At 30.5% G+C, this 12,562-nt stretch overlaps 1 protein-coding gene across 1 annotated transcript in view; it reads left to right on the plus strand.

The window, feature by feature from the left end:
- LOTGIDRAFT_120226 (hypothetical protein) overlaps positions 1-9,727 on the plus strand; it is a gene marked incomplete at both ends in the record, with an annotated part of 13,931 nt that extends 4,204 nt beyond the window's left edge. Inside the window, 14 exons of the mRNA XM_009058329.1 lie at positions 851-941; positions 1,397-1,557; positions 1,976-2,044; positions 2,399-2,567; positions 2,749-2,847; positions 3,220-3,325; positions 3,514-3,584; positions 4,413-4,484; positions 4,675-4,795; positions 5,280-5,453; positions 5,952-6,036; positions 8,987-9,034; positions 9,271-9,369; positions 9,634-9,727. Of these exons, the coding sequence (XP_009056577.1) occupies positions 851-941; positions 1,397-1,557; positions 1,976-2,044; positions 2,399-2,567; positions 2,749-2,847; positions 3,220-3,325; positions 3,514-3,584; positions 4,413-4,484; positions 4,675-4,795; positions 5,280-5,453; positions 5,952-6,036; positions 8,987-9,034; positions 9,271-9,369; positions 9,634-9,727 (1,459 nt within the window). The remainder of the gene's footprint in view (positions 1-850; positions 942-1,396; positions 1,558-1,975; positions 2,045-2,398; positions 2,568-2,748; positions 2,848-3,219; positions 3,326-3,513; positions 3,585-4,412; positions 4,485-4,674; positions 4,796-5,279; positions 5,454-5,951; positions 6,037-8,986; positions 9,035-9,270; positions 9,370-9,633) is intronic.
- Positions 9,728-12,562: the final 2,835 nt, after the last annotated feature.

Genomic DNA, 12,562 nt, shown 5'->3' on the forward strand with positions numbered 1-12,562 from the left:
ATCGAAAAATATGTAGTATGAATTATTGCCTATAGTTTTGAATATAATCTGCAAATACACAATTCATGACAGACTTATTGAAATCACCCAAGGATAAATCTGATCAAAAATCTTGTACAACACGTAATTTTTATTCTACAAAGCAGAAGTCTAAAACAAATGTGACAACTTGATGAAATTGATCACAATCAAAACTAAACCTTTTGAAATATAAAATACAAGTTATTGCCGTTATTCTTACAAATGTGTTTGATTTTTAACTTGTGATGGCACAGTTTGTGATGGATTTGGGTATAAGTTGAATATTTCCTGGTGTCTATCTATGTTTGCTATTTTCCAACAAATATTCAATTTCAAACAAAGCTATCAGTGGGCGTATATTACCTTGCCTGGCAAGCTATCTTTTGAATTTAGTATGATCATCTATTACAAATGGACCTTGGTTAAGTTTGGATTTGACAATTTTTTGATAAACGGAATTTGAGTTTTTGCCCTTGACATAGTAAAAATGCATTAAAATTTGTTGGCTTCTGAATGTGATAGAGGTGACACTTTATGTCAGAATTTTATGTGTTTATTTAAATCAACACTATCTTGGACAAATTAGATTTTTGGTATGATTTGACACACATAAGTGACTGCCTTTGATATACTGAAAATTTATCAGGGAAGTCGGTGTATCTTGCTAGGCAACCACTTGTTGAGCTATTTGTTTGATATGCAAGATGTAAACCATACATGACAAAACTTATGTAATAGAAAAACAATGAAATGAAAAAGAACAGAAAACAATGATGATAAATGAAATGGCATAATGTAAAATTTTCATTGTTCAAAAATTTCCATTTAGGTTAGCAGATTCTGAAGTGAGAGTTTATGCTTTAAGGACAGAACAGAAAAATCTAGAAGCCACAATATTAGAATTAGAAGCCACAAATCAAGTATGATTCACTACTTTATTTCTTTATTATTTCTCTATTTCCCTGTGTTATTGTTAAGCATTATGGCAGAAGTAAAGCAATTGTTCCTGTGACACTTGTACAGTGAACACTTGTTTATTCTGAGTATTATCAATGAAGTGTGTCATTTGAATACTACATATACTTAATCTTAACAGCTATAAAAGTTAATGAAAGTTTTCCATTTCATTTTTTTCTGAAAATAGATTTCAAAGAAGTAAACTTAAAGATGCTGCAAGAATATCATTACCTATCATGATATATCCATATTGAAAGGGGTCACATCTTCATTATCTGAAAAATTCATAATAGAATTTCAACCGTAGTGAATAACGGAATAATCAAAAATTTCATTGTTTCATAAAATCACTTGAAATATTGAAACTACATGATCATAAATCAAAATGATAATTAAAATGTCATCATTTGTGTTTCAGATGTTGAAAGATGAACATCAAGCTTTACAATTAGCATTTTCTACAATAGAAGAAAAATATCGTAAATCCAAAGATGAAAATAGAGAATTAGTTGAAAGATGGCTACATTTAAAATCAAAAGATGCTGATAAACTAAATGAAGAAAATGATTCATTTAGAAGGTATTTGCTTTTAGTTACATCCTTACCTTGGGCCTGATGTCCCAATAATTGGATCTCTCGATGTCTCTTGATGTAGAGAAAGAAAGTTTTTGAAATCTTGAAAAAGCTCTATACTGAAAATCTTCATCGTCTTGTTGATGTCTCCAATTCTATAATAATGACATTAATATGATTTATATATTTGCATCTTTATTCCTTTTCTCTCTACTTCTTTCCACTGTGGATAAAAGAGATGATGAGAGGTAATCTGTTTTAATATCCCCTTTTCAAACCATTTGTTCAAACTGATAAATACAAATATTAACAAAAATTGAATATATATTTTTGCCCCATCCTCTTTGGAAAAAATGCACTGAATATTATATTGTGATCATAAATGCAAATTGATGATTCAATGTTGACGTTAATTATATTACAGACAACGAGCAGCTAAATTACGTAAAGAATTGGCTGAGGCAGCAGTAGAACCACTAAATATAACAGAAAAGTAAGTTGTAGATATTATAGAAAATTGAGAATATAGGAAGACTGTGGGAAGAAGTGGTTCTAAACCTAACCTTGAAAAACCAGTAGCAAGTCATTAGTTTTCATTTATTTATCTAGATAATCCCCCTCCAGGCTGGATATTCTTTGATAGTTGAGAATACACATTCACAGTGGATATGACGTCATCATTATTTTTTCCAATCTTTAGAAACAGGTAGAAGTCTGTGGGGGCTTAATCCATTGAGATCTGCTTTCAAACAGCATGATTTGTCAATGGCATCCATCTTTCAGAAACTTTTATCGTTCTTAAAAAATTGGAGATAATGTGTCCAGTCCTTTCATGAGAGTCAATCAGCCATCAGCTGGTAATAATGAATAATGCTCGTGGGAATGGTTGCTGTAGTCAAGGCACTCTCTGCCATGCTTGCATTCTGTATCTCACTTCTTTACAGTGGAAATCATCCATTCACATGGAAACCATATCAGCATGTATCTGTGATGAGAGTTGGCCTTCAGCCACTTTTGTCCATTTCTGGTGATTTCTATGGGTTGACAAGATGATCTGATACAGTCAATAATAACACTACCGTTGTTATTATTATGTTTGTGATTATCAAATGCTTGTATTTGTATTACACAAATCCTAAAATTAAAGATATTTGACATGTGTTTTTTAGATGTAGAACATAAGATTGAGTAATACAGTTATATGATATTTTGTTTTCTAGAGGAAAGGCATTATTACCAGGAATACCTCCAGTATGTCTGAGTGCATCAGTACCAACTAAAGCTATCTGTAAATTTGTAAGTATATGCATTACTGATCAAGTATTACTGCATTACTGAAATACAAGTGAAAATTGAAAAATTTCTGTTGCAATTCAGAGTTTGGACTTGCATAAAATCAATGATGTTATAAGACTCGATTCAAATTTTTAATCAAATATGATCTAGTCCAAGCAGTCAATGGGACAATTCAAGACAGATCACTTATTCTGTGCAACGTGAGAGAAAAGCATGGTTTTTTGGACAATAAACACATGACCTATGTTTAACAGCCTGTGCATATTAAAGATCGGTAAACAATTAGGTGCAAAGAAAATGGTGTCATAGCAGATTTATTCTCATATCATAATTGTTCATAATATACTGACTATTATTTGTTTATCATTCTAGGATGCACATGAAGGAGAAGTAAATTCTGTTAAATTCAATCCGTCTGGTACATTATTTGCATCAGGTGGTGCTGATAGAAAAATAAAACTCTGGGAAATTAGGAATGGTAAATTTCCTTGATTATCTATACTATTCTTAGAATATTACTAAGATTTACTAAGTCGTTTGCTCACCCATAAATTTCGAAATCGATCAATCTCATTGTGTCACGATGACAGTAGAATTACTTAACACGTCTCTTGTTTTTATATCTCTTTTGTGATTTTTTATGATTAAAATTAATATTTATTGTAGGCGAATGTGATAAGAAAGGAACATTATTAGGTAGTAATGCTGGTATCACTGCTTTAGATTTTGATTTAGAAGTAAGCAACTTATTATTATCTCTTAAAAGTCCACAGAATTACATCTCTTAATGTCCACAGAATTACATCTCTTAATGTCCACAGAATTACATCTCTTAATGTCCACATAATTACATCTCTTAATGTCCACAGGATTACATCTCTTAATGTCCACAGAATTACATCTCTTAATGTCCACAGAATTACATCTCTTAATGTCCACAGAATTACATCTCTTAATGTCCACATAATTACATCTCTTAATGTCCACAGAATTACATCTCTTAATGTCCACAGAATTACATCTCTTAATGTCCACAGAATTACATCTCTTAATGTCCACATAATTACATCTCTTAATGTCCACAGAATTACATCTCTTAATGTCCACAGAATTACATCTCTTAATGTCCACATAATTACATCTCTTAATGTCCACAGAATTACATCTCTTAATGTCCACAGAATTACTTCTCTTAATGTCCACAGAATTACATCTCTTAATGTCCACAGAATTACATCTCTTAATGTCCACAGGATTACATCTCTTAATGTCCACAGAATTACATCTCTTATTGTCCACAGAATTACATCTCTTAATGTCCACATAATTACATCTCTTAATGACCACAGAATTACAACTCTTAATGTCCACAGAATTACATCTCTTAATGTCCACATAATTACATCTCTTAATGTCCACAGAATTACATCTCTTAATGTCCACAGAATTACATCTCTTAATGTCCACAGAATTATGTCTCTTAAAGTAATTAGCAAGTCCTTCATGTATTTGATTGAACAATGGATTATAAATGTTTATATAAATTGTATTCTCTCTTGTTGTAGGGTAGTTTAGTTTTAGGAGCATCTAGTGATTTTGCTAGTAGGGTATGGTCTTTGATAGATCAACGATTAAGGGTAAGTATATCAAATTTACTGTAACTGAAGAGAAAATGTAAAGCTTCATGTCATTTCATGTAACTTAATTCACAAGGCAGATTTACGCATAACTTTACACAAAAGAAAACAAATACACTATATAAAACACTTTTATTTTTCTGTCTTGAAAGCTTTAATTTGATTTTTTCTGTGGGAAATTTTTTTTCAGCACACATTAACAGGTCACAGTGGTAAAGTATTTGCTGCCAGGTTTTTAGGTGATAGTAATAAAGTTGTATCAGGTAGTCATGATAGAACATTAAAAATATGGGATTTAAACACAAGGGCTTGTAAGTGTATTTCTATATTACTAATTATTTGTCAATCATTACATTGTATAGTCAATCAAAAATATTTTTCGCTCGTCCAGGTACGATTCAAAACTTTTCACCAGTGTCCATCAGTCTAACTTAAGTAGTTTGAGTGGAGGTGAACACAATAAACATATATATGTAAAGATCAGGCTTGAATTACTATTTATCTTATTATGGTTGTTTATAAATATCTTTCTTTGACTGTACTTTGATTATGATTATACAATATCATACACACTGATTTTAGAATTATATTTTTCTAACCAGGAAAATGGTTTACAAGTCTTAAAATATTATTACATAATCAATTGATTCAAGTAAACTTCAAAATCATTTAAAGTATATCAGTTCATTGTGAAATCTTTAATTAAGATGAAGTTGAGAAAAGTGAGATATATGTCTGAATGATAATTATATACTTTCATGTGTTTTCATTCTATTTTATTTGATGATATTTTAGGTGTAAAAACAATATTTGCTGGTTCAAGTTGTAATGATTTAGTCACATTACATGGTAATAATATTATCAGTGGTCACTTTGATAAAAGATTACGTTTCTGGGATGTTCGATCTGATAGTACATCACATGAAGTATTATTGCAGGGTAGAATTACTTCCCTTGATTTATCTCCAGGTAAAGATTTGAAAATTCAGAATAGGTTATGATTAATAGTATGCAAGAAAATAAAAGGATTGTAAAGAGGTTTTCTAAAATTTTATGTGTATCAAGGACAGCATCAATTGGCACCATTCCAATCAAACTCAAACGTCTGTGCTTCCTGCAATTCACTAAAAATAAGCGTTTTATGACATCACTAATCGCAGAGTCCTTATGTGATACAGCATATTTTACAATTAGTGATGTCATCAAATGCTTAGTTTAAGTGGAATTACAAGAACCACAGACATCGGAATGATAATTGGAATGGTGGAAATTGATGCTATCAATGTCCCTGAAACACAATTTTTTTTTAGAAAATCCCTTTGAATCCCTTTAAATGTTTAAAAACTGGATAAAACAAATGGTTTTATATCATACTGAGTTATAACTAAAATATACCAAATAAACCAATGAATAGGTTTTAATCAGTAATTATGGCCCTAAATATAAGTTGATGTGTTTATATTACAGATAGAATGAATTTACTCTGTTCTACTAGAGATGATTCTATGAAAATATTAGATCTACGTATGAATCAAGTTTCATCAACATTCTAGTAAGTATTTAAATCAAGCACTAATCATATTCCACACTTAGGATATTATTGATATGTATTCAATGTGCAAATTTATTGTGGAAGGGTGTATAATGATATCAACAAAGGATCTTTTCTACCAGTTGGTCCTGGCTTGGTCTAACCTCTCAGCATTGATATTTCCCAGATTATTCCATTTACAGCTTGGTCACCTGGAATTATGAGTGAAGATGCCAAAACATAGATTAAAACCCACGACCACCATTTGTTCAAAATTCACAGGTTTTATTTTGAAATATTAATATGATAATCATAATGGAGAGTTGGATATAGGGCTTAGGGTGAAAATTATACTGTTTTTATATATGGCTAGTGCACGTGAATTGCCGTCTCCCCTGTCCGTCAACAATTCTTGTGAACACAGGACTATAGTTTTTATGTAATTTTGATGAAAGTTTGTGTGATCATTTATATTGATGAGATCTTGGTCAAGTTCGAATTTGGTATTTTTCAATGAATATTTTTTGAGTTATTGCCCTTGGCTTACAAAAATTTGTCCACATTTGTTTGTTATCAGAATAGAGAGTACAGTTTTTATCTAAATTTAGTGAAATTTGGAGTGTTAAATTATAGTCATTGTGGAAACTTGATATGATTGTTTGCAATCACCCAAGGATGAATTCTATTGAAAATCAGAAAAATCGAAAAATAATTGGTATGAGTTATTCGTACCCGTTCAATTTTAGCTTGTAAACAATCCAGAAGGTTTAATTATTGACAGATTTTGATTAACAGAATTACATCTCTTAATGTCCACATAATTACATCTCTTAATGTCCACAGAATTACATCTCTTAATGTCCACAGAATTACATCTCAGATTTTGACGAAACTTGGTATGAGTGTTCATTATCACCCAAGGATAGACCCTACTGAAAATCAGCGAAATCGAAAAATATTAAGTATGAATTATTGCCCTTGTTCTTGAAAACGCGTTCAATTTTTAGCTCGTAAACACTCTAGAAGGCACAATTCTTGAAGGATTTTAACGAAACTTGGTATGAGTGTTCGTAATCACCCAAGGAGAAACTCTATTGAAAATCAGCGAAATCGAAAAATATTTAGTATGAATTATTGCCCTTGTTCTTGCAAACCGTTCAATTTTTAGCCCATAAACACTCTAGAAGGCACAATTCTTGACAGATTTTGACGAAACTTGGTATGAGTGTTCGTATTCAACCAAGGATAAACCCTATAGAAAAATCAGGGAAATCGAAAAATATGTAGTATGAATTATTGCCCTTGTTCTTGAAAACGCGTTCAATTTTTAGCTCATAAACACTCTAGCAGGCACAATTCTTGACAGACTCTACAAGTCACAATTTTTTTGTTCATAATCACAATTTACAATAGATGTCATTATTTTCCTGAGAAACTATTTTGGTTAACAAATAAGAAAATTTAATTTAATCATTTAACATGTCCCTAACCAGCCACCATACATGTACAGCATCATAAGATACTATAGATAGACCAAGTGGAAAATCCAAGACAGATATCCAATCATAGCTTAGTCATGTGACATCCCAAGATGCAGCAGTTTATCTGATTTCATTTTATAAATGTCATTCAAGAGAAAAGGTTTGCTTAATCATTTCATTTTCACCAATTGTGCTGATACAAAAATGAAATTAAACATGGGTCATAGGGGAAAGGTTTGGTTTCTTGGAAGATTGAATTGAGTTGCTGGATTAACAACTCAAATTAAATCAACAACTGGATTAAATCAGAAAAATCAGAAAATAGCTAGTATGAGTTATTTCGCTTGTTCTTGAAAATGCGTTCAATGTTTAGCTCATAATCACTACAGAAGCCACGATTTTGACGAAACTTTGTGTGAGTGTTTGTTATCAACCAAGGATTAAACCTTTTGAAAATTAGTAGAATCAAAATATATTTAGTATGAGTTATTACCCTTGGTCTTGAAAATGTGTTCAATTTTTCGTTCGTAATCGCACTAGAAGGTTCAATTATTTACAGATTTTGAAGAAACTTGGTAATATTATACACTATAACTTCAAAAAGTTCAAAAGCTATCTTGTTATTTGTATAATCCCCCGTACAGTTCTATTACTTCTCAAGACTATTTACATATATTCAAGTCCCAAATCATCAACTGTAAATGCTGATTGTTACCCGTTGGTTATCCTTGACTTTTAGCTTTTTCTTATTTTATTAACCCTAATGGATTAACCATTGATAAACTAGAATTAACAGGAGTTTGGTTGATGGGATCCAGTTAATTGTATCCAGTAATTGGATGTTTGTGGAGTAATACTGGTATTAGTATTTAATTAATTAATCATGGCAATTTTCCAATTAATTGACTGTTGATTTCCTAAAAAATATATCTACACATCTTTTGTGATTGATTTTTATATGCCTACATGGAAATGACTTGACTTAGTCAAATTTGGCTTTTAAACTCGATTTCACAATTCAGCTCTTGGTTGATCTTGATATATGTGTAAATTGATGAGATCTTGGTCAAGTTTTAATTTGTCTATGATTGTGTTGATGAGATCCTGTTCATGTGAATTTGACGATGACTTAAAATAAGCTTTAATCATTGAAAATTTAAGACATGAGAAGAGTGTGATAATTTGATGTTATTGCTATTGATTTAAAAAGATTTTGTGGAAAAACTCAGTATAAATAACTGACAGTAAATTGACTTCTGAACTAGGCCTACAAATCATTTTTTGAAGATCTTGAATATGAGAAAATTTGTATCATAGTAACAATTCTAACATATCAAGACATAGATATATAGACTAATATAGGTAAAGAATTATAAACATGTATCTTAACCCAAAGAATACAATATGTGATTTATTGATGAATAATGTAGAAAAACTTAATAAATATTTTGATTACCGGTAATATTTATAATTAATATCTGTAATTACAGTGCTGATGGTTATAAAGCTAGCTGTGATTGGGGTAGAGCTGTATTCAGGTAAGCTACTTGATTTAAATGGTTAGTATTTGATACAATTTATGGACATTTAAAAAACATAATTTGTAAAATTACTTAATTCTAAGAGATTTCTTGAAATATGTGTAAAAGTTGAATTTGTAAATGATGCAGGCCTATGTTTATTCTCTACACATACTGCTTCTTATGCAGATTTCAATTTCAGACATATCATTTCTTTCTCATATTATGATAAGTTATCATTGAAATATTTTCAGCCCTGATGGTAATTTTGTTGCAAGTGGGTCGCATGATGGAGGAGTATATGTATGGAATATAACCACTAAAAAAATTGAAAAGGTGCTCAAAGAACATAAGTAAGTTTTCTTTCTTTATTGCTTATTAGGACTAAACTTGGATTTAGGTTTAAGTTTAATCATGGTGAATTCGAAAATTAGAATCTAATTTCCCCTTGATAAAGGATTATGATATTAGCAGTTGAAAAAAATAGTGTTTAAGATTTTGACGATTTTTTTTTAATTAGAATATTAAAAAAACTTATAAATCGTAGAGATGAAGTCTAAAGGTCTAAAGAAATCAATTTAATGATTTCACATATTTTCCCAAATTTTTGCTTTCAGTCATGCAGTGATAGCTGTAACATGGAATCCTTGTGGTGCTTCTATAGTTAGCTGTGAAAAATCACGTAAAATAATTCTCTGGTCAGATTATTGATGGAATGTTTTAATATTTTATACAACATTCAGGTTTTATACATTAATAATGTGTTCATTTAACATTCTATCAGACAGATTGTGATATAAACATTGTTTTTGAAAACATATTGTACTGGTATTAGCACTGTAATCCTTTTTATCAATATGTGACCTTTAATATCAATGTTAAAGAGATTTAGAGAGGTTTTGTAAACTATTTATGTGTATCAGGGACACTGATAGCATCAATTTGCACCATTTCAATTGTCAGTCAGACTTCAGTGGTTCCACTAAAACTAAGCAATGTAAACGTGTAGCATAGTAAAATGCTTAGTTTTTTCGGAATGGAAAGAACTACAATCGTCTGACTATAATTTCAATGGTGCAATTTGATGCTATCAGTGTCCCTAATACCCATTATAAGTTTAGAAAACCTTTTTACAATCCCTTTAAATATATCATTTTCTACAGACATATGTTGTACTTAGTCAATTGTTAGTTGATACAATTGCATGTTGTTTTGAGATCTTCCTACTTATGGTATGTATAGAAGTCTTGGATAAGTCTTTTTGTGATGGTAAATTGTCCTGAATCCAATGCAAAACTAGTCTTTCTAATTGTAATGTTTAATTTTGGTTTTGTCCAACTTTGACTTTGACTCTTAAAAAAGCCAGTTCATGTTATGATCATAAGAAGAGGGCGGATTTACCCTTTTAGACATTTTGTGCAATATTTGTTATATAACATAAACAAGAAATAAAAATATAGTAATCATCCATGATTTGGATTGGTACCAGATAATAAGTCATATTACTAGCATGGATTACAGTTATATGAACAAATGATTGGGCTAAATTTCAGGTATACATATCACTTTACATATAGCTCCAATGACAGTCATTAGCAACCAGATCGTAATATTGATACCAAATTCATGTGATAATGTTAATTATGGTCTGGATGTACAATAGCTTAAATTGTCACAGTTCACTTCTGTGGAATTTGAGGGAAAATGGACTTCAAATTTTAATTCTGAATATCTTGAATTTTGCTCTATTGATAATACAAATATTGAGATGAATACAAGTACAAGCCTACTGACAAACTTTCTAATGCCTTCCATTTACATTTTGTTCTACTCTATCATTCGTAAAATATTGAATAGTGATGCTGAACAGATCATAATTAATTCATACCCATTGTGATATCAGGGCCTTTACCCACATTTAAAAACCACCTTGAAGTTAGATGCACACTAGTTGGTGTGAGCTGTTGTGATAGAAGAGGTATTAAATGTTGTAATATAGTCATTACAAATTCTTGCTACAGAAACAAGATAGTGTACATGTACTTTATTGTACAGTAGATTGCCCCAGCTATGTAGGCCCCTATAGATATTGTTGACTGAGTGTAATGAATTGTTGTTTTTGTTATAGTTTATCCATATAGCTTGTTGTATGCTTAAAGATTATGCTTGAAATTAGCCACATGAATTTCATAATTTTTAAAGTTTAATTAAAGTAATATAATGTAGTGATTTAAATTTTGCCCAGCAGACAGACTGAAATCCACCCAAGCTATAATACATACATGTATTATTAAATCCCCCCCATGACCTTTTACTGTTATAAAACATCTATCATGACTATTACTGTCTCATAGCTCTATAAACTATAGAATTCCATATAAATATTGTTGTTAACAAGAAAAATATATTTACTTTCAGAATTATTTATACTGATGCAAATGACAATGTATTTTATGAATTTCCTTCTTATATCTTGACTGCAATTGCCACCTTTCTTGTATCACGGATTACAGTAATTTGATTGGATCGTACGTCAACTGAAAGGCTATAAACATTATGGTTTTCCGTTCACTGACTTTTTGTCGAGGCTGTATTTGATAGCCTACAATCCAATCAAATCGCTTCATTTACAAACTCCTTAATACAAGAATAGTGACTATTGCAGTGAAGGTATAAATACAAAGTACGTAATAGCTTGACAATTGTGAAGATAATTGAAATCATGAAAACTGTTTAAAAAATAACTAAGTCTTTATTTCCCTTTCTCTGATCTTTGTGTTAGTCAACTGACTGATGAAAGTACAATTTATGATATTGTTAGTATGGATCAATATGAAAATACTATCATGAGAATATGTCTACTGCTTACAGAATCAGAGCAAAACCTGGTTATTGTTACATTGTGTGTTGTTAATAAAAATATCATGTTATATAACTAATTAAATGTCATATTTTTAACATCTGTAAATATGTGTATATTTTGTAAGATACATTGTTTATTGTGTAACATAAATATTTATACAAAAATGATTAATTCTTAAAATAAACCAATTTACAAGATATGTGTTAATATTAAGATGATGCCAAGCTACATGTAGTCATCTATGTTTATAAGCTGATAATTCTTTTTTCTAGTCTTTCTCAAATATCCATAAAATGGTGGAATTTTTCTCCACAAAATAAGTTTGATGTCATCACCAACCCTTGTATTGTGGGTGTGAGGATTCCCTATGAGGGAATTGAACTTGGCAGGAGATATGTATTCAATCTGGAATGATGCAGCATGGCTATATGACTCATTTCAAGTCAACCTCACTAATTTTGTGATCACATGGATCCTTTATTACTGATTGAAGTTTGGCAGGATACCTGATGGTTTCTCCTAGATTGTAATCAAAAGAATGATTGTGTAATTCATATGACCAAAAAAAAGTCCCCTTTTCAGTTTAACTTTATTTTACTTTTGGAGCTGACAATATGTCCTACCAGTTGTGAAAAAATGGAATATGGCTAAAGTATATTTTATTGGGAAAAACAATTAGGCAT

Source organism: Lottia gigantea (assembly GCF_000327385.1).
Source record: "Lottia gigantea unplaced genomic scaffold LOTGIsca_33, whole genome shotgun sequence".
Classification (NCBI taxonomy): Eukaryota; Metazoa; Mollusca; class Gastropoda; family Lottiidae; genus Lottia; species Lottia gigantea.